The sequence below is a fragment of the Coloeus monedula genome, assembly GCF_965178545.1.
Source record: "Coloeus monedula genome assembly, chromosome: 12".
In the NCBI taxonomy this organism is placed as follows: Eukaryota; Metazoa; Chordata; class Aves; order Passeriformes; family Corvidae; genus Coloeus; species Coloeus monedula.
The window spans coordinates 20,828,364-20,849,321 of NC_138792.1; the positions used below are offsets into that span (position 1 = coordinate 20,828,364).

The 20,958-nt window shown below is 45.0% G+C and overlaps 1 protein-coding gene across 1 annotated transcript in view; it reads left to right on the forward strand.

Moving 5' to 3' along the window:
- Positions 1–20,958, forward strand: part of GPC4 (glypican 4) — a 67,145-nt gene that overhangs the window by 25,903 nt on the left and 20,284 nt on the right. Inside the window, exons 2-3 of the mRNA XM_082289405.1 lie at positions 4,564–4,722; positions 18,424–18,815. Of these exons, the coding sequence (XP_082145531.1) occupies positions 4,564–4,722; positions 18,424–18,815 (551 nt within the window). The remainder of the gene's footprint in view (positions 1–4,563; positions 4,723–18,423; positions 18,816–20,958) is intronic.

Here is a 20,958-nt window from a genome sequence, read left to right on the forward strand (position 1 = left end):
CTGAAGCAGTGGAGCTGTGCTCAGGTGTGATGCTAGTGTTTCTTGTCATCTTTGTTGGAGGTTTTGTGAAGCTTTGGTAGCATGTCAATTATATATAATGGGTGGAAGCCTAATATTCTGTGATAATTAGAAGGCAAGTCTAGTGTGAAATTGGATTAGGGCCTGGCATTACAGTCCAGGATTCCTTTGGTAGTTGGTTCAGAGGAAGTCATAAAACTCCTTTAAAGATGACACAGGCCCATGTGTGCTAGAGGGGAGAGGCAGAGCACAAGGCTGAAATTCTGGCCCCGCTCTCAGGTCCTCAGCAGTGTTTGCCTCCTGCTCTTCCACCACCCATCCTTACCCCGGCCTGATTTCTCACATGGGAGCAAAGTCTAGCAGTAACATCTCAGACCATAAACCACTTCTGGCTTGTTTACTGAGCTCCAGTAAAGGGCTGGGCTATGGGGGGAGCCTTTTAAAGAAATACCTACTGCCTGCCTCACAGTGAACTGCTCCTGAAGCTTAGGTAGTTTTGCAGTTAGGTGTCCATAAAGTATGAACTTGGGAAAGGTGAGGAGAAGCAGACTCGGAAGGCATGCTAGACATTTAGAAAAAACATTTTGAAAAGGTCTTGGAAAATTGTTTGGTAAAGAGAACCTGCTTTTCAGTATCATGTAGCCCCTGAGTTTGCACTGCTCACTTACTCATTTGATGAAACCTTGTTTTTCAACACACTGCAAAATAGTTACTTGATTTGGGAGAAACTCTGTGTGCCTCGAGTCTGCTAAATGTGGTGTTTCTGTAATGGCTTAAATCATAAGTTTGCAGGATTACCTTTCTGAGCACATTTCCTTGGATGTACAGATGGTAACATCATGTACCATCACATTTCTATCTTTAAACAGCCACCTCCGTTCCCCAGAGGTGTGCTGTTAACCAGCCAAAGGAGCAAGTTTCTTTCATGATTTTTGGTCCCTCTTTTCTCTCTCTGTACTCGTACGTATCATAAAATAAGGAAAAGTCTTGCTGCAGGAGGCCATGAGAAAGATCTACTGCAAATCCATTGACAAGCCATGGTGATGGTGTGCATATGCAGTAGGTATTTGGAGTCAATCTCTGCTACTTGAGCTCTTTTTGCCATGCAGCCTGCAATGTGATGATTGCACACCCTGCCAAACAATTCAATAAAAAGCCTAACTTGAAAGGAGGCTGTGGCAGAGTTATATTTTTGCTGTGCTCACATGATGATAAATTACAAAGGTGCTGAGGTTTTCACACTCAACAGTAGATGAAGAGTTGCCTTGTATGGGCATTGTTTGACGAGTTTTAACTTGGGAAATAATTATTGCCGAATGTGTCCTTGACAGTGAGTGCACACCATGAACGTTCTTTACAAAGTATACATGAACATTAGATCTCTGCTGAGTACGCCTAAATATACATATTTTTCAGTTATTTTCCTTAGGGGAGTTCACTGCCAATTTGACAAAAAGTGTTGGCTTTGATCTTGGCTCCAGGTTGGTGTTTGTGTGTGCATAACTGGTCCATGTTCACATGGAGTTCTCCAACCTTCATCGCTTCCGTTCCCCTGGTTGTAGCACTGTTGTGTTTGAAAGCTGTTTGGTGATGTCTTGCATTAGGGTCTGTCCCTGTGGGTTGAGTCCCGTGGATGGATCCTGAATGGATCAGCTCTGATAGCAGATTTAAAAGGCCAGACATGAGATTTCTCGCACAGTGTTCCAGTGCCTGTTGGTTGTTGGTGAGGATGTATTCTTAGGGATGCGGTTGTGCTAAGGACAAACATCCCTGTGGGAAAACTGGAGCCCCCAGTGTCTTCCAGTGACTTTCCACTGGCATCTCCCACTGGGGCTTAAGAAAACTGCAAGAAAAGCAGCCCACGAACCTAAACTTTCTGGTTTTTAAATGCTGGGTAGCAGAGTGCATCCTCCTAAGATTAGCACTGAGTAGCCAGAGCTCCTCAGCTCCAGACAGAGCTAATTCTTGATCATGAGCCAAGACCACATAGTGCTGACATGACTGAGAAATATCTTCCATAATTAGATTGCTTGGTCATTCATTTTTGAATGTCTGAGTTACATTTTGGAGTGTTATTTCTTAATGATCAACCAAATGGGATCTGTGCAAGCTTGATTTACTGTCAGTAGTGCTCTTGCTTGGCTTTGTGCATGTGGCCTGGGGAGGTACTGTCAAATCTGTGACAAGATTATTTACAATAATGTAAATAGATGTGAAACTGATACCGGTATTTGTGAAATACATTGGGCTTTTTTTTATAGTAAATAAATTGGAGAAGTATTTTAAACCACTGTATTAGGGATCCTAGGGCATCTGTGGACAACTTCAGAAGTGTCTGTGAAGTGTAACTGGAAAAAGAAATCCTGCTATCAGTAGGTTTGAATTTGCTTTGACACTATTCATGGTTTGCATTGTGGCAGAGTCCTTAGTCCTGTATTGGAATTGGAGCAGAGATTCAAGGTGAAATAAAGCACTGATACTTGGGTACTTTCTTATTTTAATGCTTGCTGGTAAGGTGGGCTCAGAGAGGAGTGCCCAGGTGTGCTCCAGGATGGATTTAGTGGGCAGGATCTGAAAATCCGGGTGCACCCCTTCCTCTTTTTTAAAGGACTTACGAAGCTACCTGGAGCTGCCTCCCTTAGAGCTGTGTATTTGCTGCTGGAGGTGCTCCTCTGAGACAGAAAGAAGTAGTCCATGAAAAAAAAGATACATCTGTAAGGAGTCAGTGAGATATTTCTGTGTTTTCCAAAAGCTGCGCTTAAGCAGTGCTGCTTCCCATAGCAGACTTTGAGCTTTCTGTAATTGAAGAGCAGTGGATGGTCTTGTGCAATAAATTAGCCGTGTCAGAATTATCTGCTGGTCAAGGTCTCTGTGTAGATACCACAGAAAACAAACAAACCCTATAGCACAACAAGGAAATACATTTTAGGAGGAGAGGTACTTAGGAACTATATATAGAGAGAGAGGTAAAAATGTTTGTGTTGTATTTAAGATGGTCCTGAAGTGTCTGTAAGGAGAGACACTAACCTTTCTGGGCTAGGAAGTCATGCAAAGTGATACAAAGATTCACTATCAGGGCAAAAGACATAGTTGAGAAATCTTTAACAAGGCAGGCAGAGCTCAGCCTGTTGTGTTAACCATGGGAATGCTTTGAACTGTCCAAAACCTGCTTTTGTTTCCCTAAACCCAGTTTTGATGCTCTAGCAGGTAGGATAGATGGCTCTTCCTTTAGTGTGTGGTGCACTGCCTCTCAGGAAGATGTTATTTTCTGCATGGGGGCTGCTGAGTCCTTTGCAGCTCTGACAGTGAGTCTCTGAACCTCCACGGTGGTTGGAGGTCCTTGGCAACTTCCAGGGTGGGAGCAGGCACGGAAGAGCCTTCCTTTCTCCATCTGTTTCCTCAGAATGAAGGATAAGGTCTGGCAGCAGGGTGTGAAATGGAAGGGAAGGCAGCAGCTTACATGTTGGCTGTGTCTTTTAAAATACCATCTGACTTGGGAACATGAGTTTCTCAACCTGGCTGCTTGTTTTGATTGTACCTTCTGTGTTGTCAAAGCTTTGTACAATTTGCCCAGATTTGAACCACTTCAGCATCAGCCCACCTACTTTGTGGTGCTGCTGCCTTGTGGAGCCTGTCAGAGAGCTGGAGCTGAAGACTGCTCTAGGCAAGGGTTTATCTTGGCCCACAAAACTTGACAATGGCGTTTTATGGGTGGTGCTGGAAGGGGGCAGCTTCATTCCACACTGCTGCAAGGCATCTAAAAGCAGATTATATGGATCCAGATCCTATGTCCAGATTGTCTGAGAGATTTTGAAATGGAGCTGTTGCAGATACTGAAACACTTGGTGATGATCTCTTTGACCAAGCCATCTTGAGCCAGATGACTCTTAGGAGAGAATTATCTTAAGGAAGAAATATCTGAAGTCTCCAAAAACAAACCCCCTGTTTCCTCCAGGACAATGACACAAAACCGCAAAATTGGGAGCAGGGAAATATAAAGCGTTTTCATGAACCATTGCATAAAACAAGTACAATTTAGTGTTGGTGACAACTGTGTTTCTGAGAGAGACTACTTCTCCTCTGATAATTGGACAGGGGAGGGGTGAAGTAAAAGGCACTTATCTGGACAAAAAGGGCCATTGCCACTGATATTGTATACTAGCTGAATGAACTGGAAGTATTTTAAAATACTCAGGAAAAACTTAATGCAAGTTACCATTTACAATATATGTATATACAGGTCAATTTTCTGGTTCTTCAAATTATACTGAACAGGATGAGTATCTGTTTATTCTGTTTATTAACTGAATAAGTAAGAGGACACTTTTTAATGTTCTTGTAGAAAGACAAGGTTTTTACATGTGTTGCTATAAAGTTTCTCTAAAGAGTCAGGTTTTGACGTACTTGGTCCAGCGCTCACAGAGGGGGGGATCTCCTTGCAAGGAAATGGTGCTGCAGATCCTCACGCACCCTGCCTCATGAGACCTCTTTTCTCTGGCATAAAGAGTCCTTTTAACTTGGGATATTTTCTTCTCTGCTTTTCAGGTGACCACTTGAAAGTCTGCTCACAAGGCTACACATGCTGCTCTCAAGAAATGGAGGAGAAGTATAGTCAGCAGAGTAAACAGGACTTCAGAAACGCCGTCGTAGAGCTTAGCAATCACCTACAAACTGTGTTTAGTTCCCGATACAAGAAGTTTGATGGTGAGTGCAGAGACCTTGAACTTGATCTCCTTGGGATAAAAATGTAAAAAAATCCCCATCGTGTTGTTTTCTATGCAGTCATTCTGCTCTGTCTCCCCCTTTGCTGGGAAAGTTCATGACTCGGCTCAGAGGGCAGAGCATGCCTTGTTTTGCTGTCCTGTGAGAGAGAAGTATTTGCTGATTATGGCTGCTTGTATCCCAAAGAGAGAGATCTTTCTTTCTGATTACTCTTTTGAAAAGCCATTTTGCTCTAATGTAAGATTACAGCTGGTTTTGTTGGTACATCCCCGCAGCATGTGTAATTGTAACGTGCACATCTTTCAGCCCCAATCCACAACAGTGCTGATCTTTCCCAGCATGTTGTGAACCCACAGGATTTGTATCCATCTCACTTTTAGCCTTTGGGGCTAAGCAGAGCAGCAGATAAACACAGAGTGGTTTTGTGTGGAGGCTGAGGGTTCAAGTGTGATGCAGGGTCAGAACCATAATGAACAAGTCTTGGCTGAGTTCCTGTTGCTGGAGTGATGCTAACTGCTGGCAGATAAGCAAATGACTGGTCTCGGTATTGCCCTTGGGTCCACAGTGTGTCCTGTCAGACTGGCTCTCCATAGGGCATGCCTAGCTCATGGGAGCTGCAGGAAGAAGCTCCCTTTGGAGGTAGCTGGCACACAGCCAGCACTGCCCTCTTTGCAGCCAGGTGCTTTTTCTTTGAGAGCACCTCTGCAAACAGCTGAAGTCAATGCCTAGACATTGGGCACAGCGCCCAACTGAGGTCCCAGGGCATCTCTTGGTTTGCTGCTGAGCTCTTGCTTGGTTCCTGTGGCACTTTGCAGGTGCCTCAGTGCTCCCAGACACTGCAGCCCACTGTGCCTGGGCATCTGGGGAGGAGGAGCAGGATGTCAGGCTGCTGCTTGGGTTGTCCTTGTTGGCTGGGGAAGGGAGGTGACAGACAGTTGCACATGGAAGTATCTGATGACTCAAGTGGACTGAGTTGCTCACACAGTTCTGCTTATACATCACCATCACACTCTGTAGTAAAGGACAGTTCCACTGTACAGCTCCTCTGGACCTTTTTTTCCCTTGTTTAGGTTATTGGTTCAACCTGAGTTTTTTGTGAATATCCCAAAGTCTGTGCCTTGAACCTCCCAGTGACCTCCTCTGCACTACTACAGTGGGTAGCAGCTTCTTGCTTTCAAAAGGGATTGGCACTAGGGTGAGAGAAAAAATCCCTGGGTACAGAATTGCTGTGAGTCAAAGTAGAATTATGCAATCTTCTTGATAGCATCTAAATCTGCTGGCTAAATATTTCCCTCTTAACCTCTGTTGTCTCTACCTGCTGGTACCACCAAAGGGTTGATAGCGGGAGAACCATAGTGTCTAGACTTGCAAATTTATTGAATGCAGAACAAGATACTTAATGAAATCCAGCCCATAGATAAGCCCTTTCAAAGAGACCAGGGGAGCAGCATCTGCTTCACCTTAAATGAACAACGAGGCTTTTTGAAATGCTGTGTTGAAAACAAAGAGCACGCACAGGTCGCTGACGTGGAGCAGACATCCTGTGAAGTGCATCTGCCCCTTTGGGGGGGGAGGGATGGCTGTAGGGCTGTGTGGGGGCAGGGGGACATTAAGCCAAGCTGAGATGGATGCCTGTCAAAGCACAAGGCTTCAAAATAGGTGAGCTTTGGAAGGGAGCCTGCACAAGCTGTTCTGTCTGCTCTGTGGTTCTCCTGTCAGCCCCTCAGACCATCCCCTGTGCTGGTCTCACTCTCACTTTAGCATGGGAAGTCCTTGACTGGCAAGTTTGGAAGGGGATGGTGTTGTTCAGCTGTTCCTGAAAGCTGGTTTTACTGTGCCTGGCCTGTCCCTGAAGGGTGTGTCTCTGCCGCATACAAAACTAATGAAGGAGAATTGGCAACCTCCTCAGCCTGTTCCAAAGCTTAATGACTCTGAGTGCTAATATCAGAACTAAATCTTCATTTGCTGCAGACAAAACTGATTTAGGGAATTTTTTTAATCTTACCTGAGGTGGAAGTAGAGATGAACTGATTACCACCCTCCGTCATTTACTTCTTGGGAGTCTTTTAATCATGACTGACTCTCTCCCTCCAGCCCAGTCACCTGGAGGCTGAAGGCACACCTTCCTGCTGGTCGTTGGGACAGGTTGAGGAGTCTCCCATCTGAGGTCCTCAGACTCTTGTACAAAAATGCCCATGACTGCTGTGTTTTGTTTGTTTAAGAGTCTGCTGTTGCGTGTTTGGCTGCTTGTGGGATGGCATTTCCTTCTTTGGTCTTGGTGCTTGGTCATCAGATCAGCTGTGGTCAGTTGTGTCTTGCACATTTGAGTTCTTCTTGCCCAGCATAATTCATCCCACACTTTTTGATCTAATGTACCCAAACTACAGGAAGAAGAGGCAATCAAGATCCGTATATTTGTCCCGATCCCTAGGGATGAGACTGGAAAAGGACACAATCCCTTCCAGAGCTGCTCTTCTGCATGGATGCAAACTCTGATTTTACTGTTTGCAGCTCTTCGGGGCTTCTTTATCGCTTGTAGCTAAATCCATTCAAATGGAAATAAAACTGACAAAAATGAGCTGTACACCTGCCTTGGTTTAACATGAAATCCTCTGTGCTACAGCTGTGCAGAGTGTCTGAGTAGGCAGGATGAGTTATTACAGAGATCAAATTCACTTCAGCAAGTGGAATGGACACTTCTCTTGTGGGGTGTCGCATCCGCGGGCTGTGATCGGCCACTCCAGGATGCAGCCCAAGCAGCAAACACTGTCCTCCAGCCCTTTGGAAATGTGGGTTTTCTGGCTGCTAATCTCCCAGCCTTGACATTCAGGTCCGGGAGGAGAGGCAGACCTGTCCTGCCTCCGCTATGTGCTTGACCTTTGCAGCAGTTGCTGCTGCAGAAGGACAGTCCAAGTGGCGGCATGTCCTTTAGATGAAGGCTGGGATGCCCTGTGGCTTCTGGAGTGTTTTCATCAGCTGTTGCTGGTTGGAACTGTGTGCTGTTGGAACTGTTGCCAGAATTGCTCTGATCTGACACCAAAGCCGTACAGAAATGGATTATCTCCTCTTAGTTGGGAGCATGGAACAAGTTGCTGACTATCTGTCCCCGAAGGGCTGACCAAGAGTCATTTCGGCTCCCAGTGCATAATATAACAGCATCAGATCCTCTTGTGCATATTTGGTTTGCAGGCACTGGGAGAACTTGCGAACTCAGGAGTCCCATATCTTAATATATCCTGTCTAAATATTTGCTTACAGCACACATATGTATGCTCCTGGAGGTCTCCCCTGTTGTAATGTAAACCATTAGGCTGATGCCAGTGTAGCAGTAGGAGATGTGTTTTCAGCACAAGGGAATGCTTTTTTGTTAAAATGAAAAATACTTTGTGAGTTGTTGGATTCACTGTTGCTAAATGATTTTAGAGGTGAAGATTTGCTGGTTTATCTTAGATATGTTTATGGGCTTCGTTGAGAAATTAGTGGGTAAAATTTTCTGGCCATGTAAGCATCTCTCTCCATGACAATGACATTCATGGGAAAGCTGTAACCGACTGTGGTGACATCTCATGCCACAGAAGCAGCTATAGCAGTCAGGGATTTAAACACCCCCTCCCTTTTTTTTAAATAAAATCTCTTGTGCCTTGTCTTATCTTCACAACTTAGTGCCTTCCCCTTCCCTCTCTTGGGGATTAATAACACTAATAGAATTAATGGTGACATTAAGACTGCATAAATGCTCAGTTCCATGTATTAAATTTGAACTTTCACCTCTTTTGTCTTTTGAGGCTGAAGCTTTCCACGCCAGGGTCTGTGCTACCCAACAGTGCTTTGGGGAGACTGCTCAGCTGTTTTGAGGCATTGAAGCCAGGATAGGACATAGCCCATAACTCTTCTGCAGTGTTTCCATTGTTCTTTTGCTTCCTAGATAAGATGCTCATATTTTTACTTTTTAAAGACATCCTGAATCTCTTGGAAGACGTAACTTTCAAGCACTTGTGCCAAGCCCTTTTCTGGGGGGAAAAATAGAGGGGCTGCTGAGTCCCACAAGCTCCTTGTTTCTCCTGCCCCTGTATTTCACAAGCACTTTTGCTGTTGCACTTAAAGCAAATTGTGTCCCTTTCTTTTGTGCACTCCAGACTTAAGTAAGGCAGCAAACTTCTGCAACCCTCATTGTACAGGAGTGAAGAGGGAAGTGTATGAGATGGTCTGTCTGGGCTGGCAATAGGTTTGGTGTTGCCAATGCCCAGACGAGAGAAGGATTTGTATAAAATGGTACAGCCCGAGCCTGCATCTAGGAAGCTATTAAATGCTGAGAATTCAGTTTCTGATCCAATCTTCCTGAATTTTCTGTTAGCATGTAAGATAAAACAAATACAGAAGTGTAAAAGGAAACCCTTTGGGGACAATAAGCAGAAAGAAACCAAACCCAAGAAGAAAGAGCTGGCCAGGGATCCCCAAGTCCATGGTGCACACAACCCCTCTGCTGTACAGGGAGTGGGCAAAAGGGCTGGAGAGGGATTCCTGTTTGTGGGCTCCATGTTTGTATTGGGCAGGGTAGCTTCAGACACAGAGAGTGATCAGGATGAGCATCTTGGAAGCATCCCAGGGTGCCCTGTGTTACTCCTGCGTGCAATGAATTTCTCCAATAACTGGTGTGTGGCTGAGTCCAAGAGACTGGTCAGGAGAACATTGGCGAAATACCTTCCAAACTCTGCTGAAACTGGAGAAAAAAGCCTGGAATACATTTCTGAATTTAGTTTTTGTTGTTCGAATAACCCTTTGGTTCCAACTGCTGTCTCCAGGTACGAGTTATCAGGGAGGTGTGCTGGTGCAGTGGGATGCACAGGCAGGATGTATTAATAACTGGGAAGGAGACAGAAAGGACAAGGGAAAGCTTTTGGTGTTCTCCTTTCTGCTGCTTCAGGCAATGTGGAGGCAAACAGTGAAAGACGAGCTCCACAGGTGCCCAGCCTGCTGCTCCTATAGTTAGAATTTGGCAGCCCATCAGGGTGCTCTGCCCTACCAAAATAACTGCCCTTTGGGGGCCTTAATCTCACGTTAACTCTTTTACTGGAAACTGCCTGCAAGAGCAGAGACCTGGGCCCTTGTCCTGCTCCTTTGGCAGGGTCTCCCCATGCCTGTGGCACCCAGGACTATGCGGTCGGTACTGGCTGCCAGCACATTCATCTCTGCAGGAGGCAGCTCCAGGTGCGGCACAACTGGAGCACTAAGTGGACCTTTGCTGTGCCAGAGCTGCATGGAATTTGAGCTTCTGAATAAACCTGTGTGGTGGGAAGAGCTCTCCCCTTGCCACCCACCTTCAGGCAAGTGTGCTGATGACCACGGCATCATTAAGCTACAAATAATAGGGTGGTTTAATCTATGTTGCCACTCACATCAAGGTTGAAGGCACAGCTTTGTTCTGCCCTCTCCAGAAATGGATGGCATCAAACCTCATACCAACCAGGGCAGAAAATGTTGAGAAGATACACCTCAAAGACACCATCGTGGAAGAGGCAATCCTTTGGACTTGGTTTCGGATTGATGCTACCCGGGATAGGGAGGTAGTGACTGAGGAGAAGCTGGATGGAGCAACCACCAGCACACTTCCTTTAGAAAATCCCACTTGTGGGCTTTTCTTTGTGATTTCCCACTCACTGCAACAGCACTGAAATAAATTGTCTGTGCCTTGGAAGTTTGTTTATTCTTTGTTGTTGTTCAATTGGCTCATCTCCATCTGGAGGTTTTTAAGGAGATACATACACCACCACGATTTTTAGTCATGTCCATTGATGCTTGTCTGACAGTGGTGGGAACCAGACTTCTCGTTTGGGGAGGCTTGGAAAGATCCTAAGGTCAAGTTTAAGTTACCACAGAAGCAGGAAATCTCATGGGGGGAGGTGAAGGGGGTTCCTGCCGTGTTGGTTAGGAAGAGAAAAAAAAAAAGATACTAGGTCTTGTAATTCAGCAAAGACTTCAGCAAGGGGCAAAAGCAGTTTCTGTATGGGCTTGGAGGGATCTTATGTTATCTTGGGTCAAAGCAGTTCTGCTCTTAAGGTCACAGGTAAACTGCTCTTATCCTTTTGGCTTTTTTTCCTAAAAGCAAAGATGCAGGCAACAGGCTTTGTACTTGACCACAGGAAACTGTGCCTGGTGCTCTCTGGTTACTAATTGCTGTCAACCAGTCAATGAGCTATTGTTTGTCTGTTTAAAATTAACTCTCTTCCTCCTTCACACACAAAGGAGCCACCAAGCCTATGTCCGTAGTCCTGGTAGCTGCTCCCCTGGATGCCCGTTTTGGTGGTGGTGGTTTGGCTTGGGGGTGTGATAACCCACTGGTGCAGGGCTGGAGCTACTTCATTAGTGTTTAATGTACTGTAATGTCTTAGTGTCCAGCCACTCACATGCTGGCTGAACAAATAAAGAGACAGCCCCAGCTGGAAGAGCTCTCCCTGCAAGTGGAATGAGATGAGGGTAACTGAGGTAACGGGAACAAGAAAGACATCCCCACTTGTCAGTAGTGCAGGCCCTCCTCACACTCTGACAGCAGCGGGAAGCGAGGCTTGGGAAAACACAGTACGTGTGAAATACCTTAGTGAATGTCCCAGAAAGCTCCTTTGAGTTGGGAGGAGGTGGGAGGCAGCCTGAAGGAGCTCACTTCCAGGTGAAGTTTGGGCTGGGAACTTGGTGTATTGGTACCAGATGGATGTGGGGCAGAGGCCGAAGCACCTGAGAAATCACAGGTGTGTCTGAAGGGATTGAGGAATGGGTGCAGTGAAAATTAGACATGGGGGGGAGTAGAGGGAAGAGCAATCAACGGAGGAAGAACAAACAGCTGCAGAGAGGTGCACTGAGGAAGAGTACTATTGAGTTGTTGCAAGGAGGGGGATGGAAGTGCTGGGAATGATGGACCTGCTGCTTGGGGAGGAGGTGGCAACATGGAAGCAATGGGAGAAAACTCAGTATAGCTGACCCAAAATGGGAGATGTGAGCAGTGGCAGTCCCTGAAACCAGGGATGAGGAGGCTATGAAGTCTGGGTTTATCCTGCTGCATGGGATGTGGCAGAGCAGAATGGACTAAGAGGGACCAAGGGCATTTCTCACTGTTTTACCTAATTCGTGGGATGACTAGTACATAAAGCAGCATGCAATGTGCTGCTCTTTGTTTCTTGAATCACAGACAGCAATCTCCACATTGTTTGTCCTCCTCTATTGCTCCTTATTCTCTAAAAAGCTCAGTCTCAGTGTGATGGTGGTACGCAGTGCTGTGTGTTATCTTCTGCCCTGCTCTTCTGGACTTCTACGAGTCCCACAGTGCTCCAGAAACCAGAACTTCTTGAAATCTTGTTTTTTGGTGGTTTTGGTTTTTTTAACCTATGAGTCTGTGGCCCAGTTGTTTTTGTTGTCTTGACTTTCACTAATCAAGCAAAGTTTGGGGAGATGTTGTTCCTCCCAGCTCTGCAGCGTTCACATACTGGGGCTGTTGGCTGTGACACTGGCAAGATTTAAGCCTGTACTTCTTCAAGCCCTGTGAAAGAGCTCTTCCCATGTCAATAAGTGCTAACACGTGTTTGAAAACAGGACAGATAAACAGCTTGTGGATCTGGCCTGCCCTTCCTGAGTTCATATTCAATGTGTTAACACTATGTGTTCATCGGTTTCTCAACACTTCCAGAAGAAGATTGTTAAATTAGGGTTTGTTTTTCCCTGGTGGAAATTACAAATGTTGCATATGCAATAAAGGAAGTGAAGGCATATTAAAAATAATGGAGCACATTTAGAAAAAAATAATTGCTCTTCTCCCTTTGGACTAGGTGGCATGCCTTTGTATGGCTTCAGCCTCCAGGTGAAGAGAGCTGTGAAACATTTGTCTCTTTTCTCCCAAATTTCTTTTACCTGTCTGGATTGAGTTTTGCTTCACATCGTAGGAGCAGCTGCAGGGTGGAGTTTGCATCTGCAGATGCACCTCTGGAAAATGCTGGGACGGAGCTGGCACCAGCCCTTCCATGGCACAGCCTGCAAGGCCATGGCTCGGGCAGGAGCATTTGTCTGGGAATCCATCTTGCTGTTGTGGAGGTCTTATGAGTAGACCTTTTAAGGAGAAAATACAATTAATCTCTTTGTGGCAGTGTTCTCCTGTACACACTAAAAAGCATAATTGTCTATACAGACAAGCAAATGAAAGGTTTTGGTAAGACAGACGGCCCTTGATTAATCATAATCTGGATAACATATTAAGAGTGTGCTCAAAAAGCTGGGTGGTAAATTATCTGAAACTAATTAATGGTGCCTGTAAGAATTCAGCATATTCAATATACATGCTTGAACCTGGTTTTATTTGTTTTTTAAGGTGTTTGAGTAATTGCATGTCTACCTGGAATCTATGTAGTTCATTTGCAAACCTCAAACAGAATAAGGCCAATTGAAAACTCAGCTCTAAACTAAGGAAATCTGGTGCGTGGGAAATGCAGCATGTCTGGTAGCTTTTGGGAGCAGAAAGGTGTGTGGCAGCCCTGGTGTCCTTTTTGGAAGGGCACCAGCACACCTGAACATGGCCAACAGACAGGTGCCTGTAGCAAGCACATTGGCTCAACAGCCTTGCTGAGCAAGATTGGATAAGACTTGACCTTTTTTTGCACCGCAGTTAAGGTTTCCTTTGTTCTATAAAACGTGGGCGTTTTAGGTGCTCAGCCCTGGGTCACTGATTATTTGACTTTTTGCAGTGGCTACAAGAGGAGTAAGTGTGGTGCTGTGAAGCACTGTGCCTCTCTGTGTGAAAGTATTCCCTAAAATAAATGTGTTTTGCTCCTGGAGATAAATTGAAAGTACAACTTTACACTCCTGTGGTGGTCAGCTATGGATTCAGCCCTGAGGACTCTGCCTCTGAGGCAAGGCTGAGGAGGCTGAGGACAACAGTGCTCCGGTCCTGACACAGGGCAGGTGGTAGCAGGAGGCAGCTGACCAAGCAGTTTTGCGGCTTTTTTCTTTGTTGCCAGTGCACATACAGAAACATCAAACCTGTCTGTGGGTGAAGGGGAGTGTGACCCTTTGGTGTGTTCATCTCATTTCCAGGACCTGCCTTTGATTTAGGTAGGACTGTGCCCTACAGCACTGGGCTCTCGTCAGCAAAAGCCCCTTTGTATGAAAATCCCACTCTTGAAATATCTGAAAATGTTAGCACAAGGAATAGGAAATCACTGCATCCCTTCTTACTTAAAAAAAAAGTGAATATTTTCAGATGATGCCTGTGAATCCAAGATCAAAAATATGTTGGATTTGAAAGTCGAAAGAAGTAGATGTATTGTCTGGAGGTGGGATTTACTCTGTCTCGCAGTGGGTGGAGTGACTGTGTTTCTTCAATTAGCTCATGTATCTGTAATGTGGAAGAAATATTATTCTGAATTATTCTGGCAGTGGAATCTGATGTCACGTGGAAGCACCGTGCACTGCTCTCTTGCAGTGGGTTACTGGCAGGGCTGGTCTGCCCTCAAGCTGCAAAGAGGTAATACATCTTATTACCTGAAAAAAAGGAAATTGCCAAGTAACTATGGTTATGTTTCCCAATGTGCTCTTTTGAAGAAGGATTTGTTCAAAAGCAGAGACTTTTTTCCCAGGATTTTTATTGCAGAGATGGCACATATGTCATATCCAGTCTTTCATACCATTTCATGACATCTCTAGACTTTCACTGAGTGGTGGGCATTTAAATTCTACCCTGAAATTCAAAAATGTTAAAAGAATAAAAAGAGCCCAGAGCTGTAGATTGTCTGACTGCTGATTACTGCCTTTTCTGCCTCTACAAGTTAATTGCACTGGAAATGTCATCTTCCTTTGAGTATCAAAGCCCATAGCATGCGCAGGATTAATTTTGCAATACAGACAAATTTTAAAATTGTTTCTTGGCATTAAGAAAGGTTTAGGGGCTCTGGTCCCACCGGACATCTCGACAGTGCTGGTTCCCTCAGTCCGGAGCTCGTCCTCCTGGGCATCGCCTTGAGTGAGAAGGTGACTTTGCATCAGCAGGACTTGGCTGAGGTGTGTTGAAGCAGTACAGCATGGCCTTGCTCCTGGGTCAGGTTGGACCAGAGCTGGCTATCCATGTTACCCAAAGTGTTGTCTGTGGTTCATCCTCTCTGTGTAACCCAGCCGTCTTTGCACACTCTGCTCTTTAGGACAGCCAGGGAGACCTTCGAGCCATGTGCTGCTCTCACAGGTCAGTCTGTGAAGCCCTTCCCAACCATGTGTGTGCTTGTGCCTGTTTGTCGACAGAGGGGCCAACCCTTGTGGAGGGAGTTTAAACAAGATAACTGGAGGGAAGACAGAGCCTGCCATCCCTCCGGATAGCAGTGTCTGAGAGAGCACTGGCAAAGTATGATTTGTCATCTGTGAAAAATGTTTGCGTTTGACAGCTTTTCACAGGAAGCCTGTCAGAGTGATAATTTAATGAGTACAGATTTCTTGCAACACAGCTGTAAAATGTGCTTTTACAGTGCTGTAAAATAAGCAACTGTGGCCTTTGTGTGTTTGCTTTGTTTGAGAGCAAGTCAACTTCTAATACAAATGAAAGGTGGTCATTTATTTTACCCAGCAAACAGTCAAGGCGTAAGAGAGGAACCTGCCATTTTTCTTCTTGTGGTGGCAAGGTTAATGTTGGGTTATGTTGGTGTTTGCTAATCAGCTTATTTCTGTGAAGGGTAGAATTAGTATCTAATTATATATAGGGAGTTACTAGTCAGATTAGCATTTAACTCATAAAAAGGTGTTTCAGGCTTTTTTCTTCTCGTTGCAGACATCTGTGCCCGTAGTTTGCATAGAGAAAAGATTAATGTTCCTCCTGGCGCCCAAGCTGATTTTTTGATGTGGAGATAGAAACTGAGGATGCAGACTTATACTATGCCAGTAGCTACACTAAAATATATCTATATATATTATTTAATTACTGCTGCTGACCAGGTTAAGAGTGCTGTGCATTGCATGGAGGAAGGTGCCATGCACATCCCACTGCTGGATCCATCCCTGCTTGCTGGTGTCGAATGGCCCTTCATCCCCAATGCCATGCTTGACATCACCCCTCCCCACCATCCCAACCCCATCTCTACCCCAGGAGCCTCGAGGTGCCAGCAGTGATACCCAGGGGCCAAGCCACAGGTGCTGGTCACTGGGGGACCTTGTCTGGCATGTTCAGGAATACAGGCATGTGCTGGCAGGGGTGGATGCTGACTCCATTCTGCAGACACACAGCCCCCACTGCCCTCCTCCCCTTCTTCTTTGGGAACTGGCACTTGAGAACGGGTGTTTTCTGTCCATGAAAATGATGGTTGAAGCTTGAGCCAGAGGGAACAGCTTTGCGCGTGCATGCTGTCTCCTTCAGCAGTGCTGCGTTGGGCTTTTGGAAGTGCCTGGGTTTGGTGGGAAGTTTTAATTTCTTTTATTTACCTTCCTTTTGGGCAAGGAAAAGCTGCTGGCTGGAAGGCTGCAGGTACACAGGTATTTTCTGCCAATCAGATTTCAGGGTTTTTCTCAGGATAATTAATGAACATACCTGGTTCTAGCCCCCTTCAAAAATTGCTAAGAGATAAGAGCTCTAAAGCGTGGATACAGTTTATTCAACTTCCACTTTGGAGTGTAACCAATAAAATGAGTTTGGGCAGGAGAATAAATTGGTTGTAGTAATATGGATGTATTACTTAAGATAACTTTCTTGTCTTAAAACATTGCTTTGGGTTCTTTAGACTGATGGTTGGAGCTATCTGATAGATTTGCCATCAATACAATTTCAAAAATCTAATTCTTTTTAAGAGTTTGCTGAAACATCTGGCAGGTTTTGTGCCTGGTACAAAAGTATTTAAATAAACAACTTATTTGGTGATACTAAAAGGTCTGAGCAAAGAAAGGAAGTGAGCGTTCAAAATGATTAAGTGAATTAGAAATTAATATACACCAAGCTAATCTCTATAGTATAAACTCAACAGAAAAAAATCTTCCTGGAGAGGAAATGCCAGTCATGGGAACGAAAATGGAGGTTCCTGCTGATATTGGACAGAGGACATGTTGGGTGTTTGAAATCAATCTCATCTTCCCTGGATCATTTCGCTTGTGCTCCTAAGAGGCTGCATTATATACAGACATGTCAGGCACTGAACCCCATGACTTTGTTCATCAGGAACTCATGGAATGTTTCAGTTTTTCCAGAAAATGTTTTCTGTGTTAGGCTTTGTTTGTACTGGAGCACTTTGAAGACGAAAATCTGAACTTCAGCATACTTTTAATGTCTTTTAACAAGGTTTAAATTCACACTGGGCCAAAATGTCCCCCCCACCTTCCCCCTTCTAACAGCTTCTGACTCTAAGCATTGCTCCTTTGAGGATTTAGAAAACCACAGAGGCATGTTTTATTAAAAAATATTTATTGAATATGAGTCACAGAAAAGCAGAGGTCAGCATCCTCAATTGCTGGTGGCATGCATTAAATAATCTGCTTCCCTACCCGGCTGTGCCCACTCCCCAGGGTGCCAGTGCTCCCTGTGGGGCTGGAGCAAACAGGCGGCATGGGAGGCTTTGTCCCACTGGCATCTACCTTCGCTCTCCTTAGCTGCTCCCCAGGGCCATAGAGCAGGGAGTTTTCTTCCAAAATGGCCCAAATGCTTTTGGCCTAGTGGACCCCTCCCCTATTTTTTATTTTATCTCATCTATGCCAAATCTCCAAGGCAAACCTTTGTGGCAGGGTAGTTTGTGCTTAGACCCATGTACCAAGGCTGTGGTGATGTGGTCTTGGCAGGACGTTTTCTTTAAACTGCTTCTGAAGTGATATCATCATCAGATCTATTTGTTATCAGTGTTGGTGACACATGTTGCACTGCCAAGACATTGCAGCAGCCACTTTCTGGGCTGTCCAGTGTTCCTGGAGAGTGAACCGAAGTGGGGATCTGCTTTTAGAAAGTGATAAAAATCTCAAGCCCTATCTGTCCTTTGTCGTTTGAAAAATCTCTTGTTATTGTGTCAAGTGTTTAGCCCTTAGATTTTGAGAAAATTCTGGTGTAATTGTGGGGGTTTTTGCACTGCCACAAACATCTGAGGCCTCTTCTGCAATCAAGACCAATTGAGTAAGTGGTCAGGTCCTGCCTTGAGAGATGACAAACTTGAAAAATGGGAGAAAGAACCTGCAGGTAGATTTTTTAATTTGTTTTTAAAATATATTAAAATTTGTTCGTTTTTGAGGGTGGTTTATGATAATCTTGGAAAATGAATTGTCAAGAGCTGCAAAGAAGGACTCATTTGCGCAAAACATCTGTTTAACAAAACCACCTTTTTTCTTTCCAATATGCTGTTCTTTGAAATTACATCTTTTAAGATGCCTAAATGGAAACATCAGAAACTGTTGCACTTTTTCTTGTCTTTTTGCTGACTCTTAATTATGATATTCATATTTGTATAGGAGAGATTTCACTCATACAAGTCTTCTGGCCTATAGGGAGTTTCAGGGATGAGTTTATGAAGAGTAATCAAAAATTTTGAGATACAGGCATTGTTTGAAAATTTTTGGGGAAGTCCTTTAATTTTCCATTTCACTTTGATGATGGTCTCGTTGTGCTGAATTCTCCAGTTAAGCAGTGGTTGTAGTAGGTGTGTGCGAACAGACAACCTGGTGCCCGTGTTTACCATATCTTCTCTCCCTCTTTCCTAGAGTTCTTCAAAGAACTGCTGGAGAATGCTGAGAAGTCTCTGAATGACATGTTTGTGCGGACGTACGGCCGACTTTACATGCAGAACTCGGAGCTGTTCAAGGACCTCTTTGTGGAGCTGAAGCGCTACTACGTGGGCGGCAACGTCAACCTGGAGGAGATGCTCAACGAGTTTTGGGCGCGCCTGCTGGAGCGCATGTTCCGGCTGGTCAACCCCCAGTACCACTTCACAGACGAGTACCTGGAGTGTGTCAGCAAGTACACGGAGCAGCTGAAGCCCTTTGGGGATGTGCCGCGGAAGCTCAAGCTGCAAGTGACGCGAGCCTTCGTGGCTGCCCGCACCTTCACGCAGGGCCTGGCTGTCGCCAGGGACGTCATCAGCAAAGTGTCTGCGGTGAGCTCTGTCCCCTCACTGTTTGTCCCTGTGTCCCTTGGACCCATGATGGGCAGCATCTTTTCCTGTTGTCCTGTACCTAAAAGCGTTGGTGGTAGTTGAGTGCGGGTGGGACCCAGCTCCATCTATGTAGGCTGTGCTGTTGCATGGTAGAGTCACATTCTGAGGACACCACTGTCCAGTGCTGCAGCCCAATTCCCCAGGTGGATGCTTTCCTCCTGTTTAGAGAACAACAGCAGGAAATTAAATGCCTTCTGCAGTGGAAATAACCATGTTGGCTGTGTAATGGCCATATCTTCTTCTTAATATTGCCTTTAAATTACAGTGAGTCATGGATGCTACAGGCATCTGTTATAGAGCAGCTGATGATTTGCTCCTTGCTCCAGGGCATGGGGGAGAGGCAGTTCACATGAGCAAACAGCACTTCTGTGATAACAGTAAGCTAGAGCCATCTGCACTGGGCAGAAGCCAATTGTACTTGGTGACACACACAGAGCACAAGTTAGATCTCAGACTTTTATAGTAAAGTTACTTTTTGGGTGGATAAACCAGCTGTGATGTGTTGGTCACTTAAATGTTTACCTCCCTCATATAAATCACCTCAGAGTTGTTTAAGTGGGGTGACTTCTTTTTTGACATGAGATTTGTCTTTAGTTTGAGTTGTATGGTATAGGGAACAGTCAATAATCCTGTTGAAGTGATTATGTAAGATAACAAATATTAATGATTTCCTTTTAACAAACTCAGCTTATTTCCTGTGGGCTGTAGAAGATTTATTGTAATCATTAATTGGGGAGAGAGACGTTTACTTTCTCTCTACATGGTTGTGTAGTAATAAAATGTGAGGCTGAAAGAGTAGGCAGGAGTTTGAATCACCCCAAGTGCCAGGAAAAAAAAGAAAAGAATAGCTGTTGAGGTACTATTAGAAGGAGAATGCAGTTCTGTAGGCAGCACAAACAGCATTATTAAATGAGATAATCATTTAACTTTCTTTGACTTATGGGGATAACATTAAAATACTGTCTCTGAGGATAGGGGAAAAAAGAAGTCTGCTTCCATGTTAATTTTTCTTGAAGAGAAATGAGGCAAACAGCTGGCAATAGGCCTGAACATGTGTGGCAGGGCAGAGAATATTAACAAGGAAGGAGTTGCTTGACTAAAGTACCCAGACTCCAGGAGTGAGTTTTAAGTTAGCAGGGGCAGGTTTAAGTCCTTGGACACCTTGACTCCCCACCTAATGGAGATGACTCTCAAGTTAGAATAATGTGCCGCTGGTTGAGGATGGGTGCGTAGAGCTCTATGTGTGACATGTGGGGTCACTCAATGAGACCACAAAACCTTTCAGCCTCAGGGATGCTGTCCTGGTGGGAGGGAGGAGTGGTACCAGATGAAGTGTGGTATCTCTGTGCCAGGCCACTGGCAAGCCTGCTGACTCTGGCTTGGGGTTTCAGATTTGGTGGCACTTGTTTGTGGCTGTGTGGCAGCTCTTGTGGTCAGGGGATGGGGTTTTCACTGCTGTAGAGTGTGGATGAAATTTTTGGGTGGGAGGTCTGGCCATTAAGCCCCAGTACAGTTTCAAGAATGTGCAATTACTCGATAGGCAGTAAATGTGCCTGGGTGAGGGATTGTGTTTATGCTCCATCTGCTCAGAATTCATCAAAACGTCTCCAGACTTAACACGGAACCACAAGGGCTATGGTCCCCGCATCTGTTACGAATCAGTCGTGAACCCGAGGTGGCGTCATGATTTCTCTTTCCCTTTTGAAGATCCTTGAGTGTAGAGTTGCCTTCAACCCTAGAATTAATTGCTCAAGTGTGGAAAGCTACCCAGAGTCCCATGCAGCTGCAAAAATAGCTCACGTGCCGTGGACAATCACAGTTGCTCTACTTTCCACTTTAATTCCACAAGTTGCGCTGGAAATCCTACAACAGATTGACTTTTTCAAGCGGTAACAAAAGTCCCTGCTGTTGAATACCTAAGCTTTAGTTGCAGCAGTAGAAGGAATAATAAACTTTTCTGTAGTGTTTTAATCTCATTCAGTGGGAATCTAACATCACGTTTCTGCAAGACACAATGGGAAATCCTAGACGTGAGTTTAAAAGCTGATGTTTTTATGCCTGCTCCTCTGCGGTTGTGTTTTGG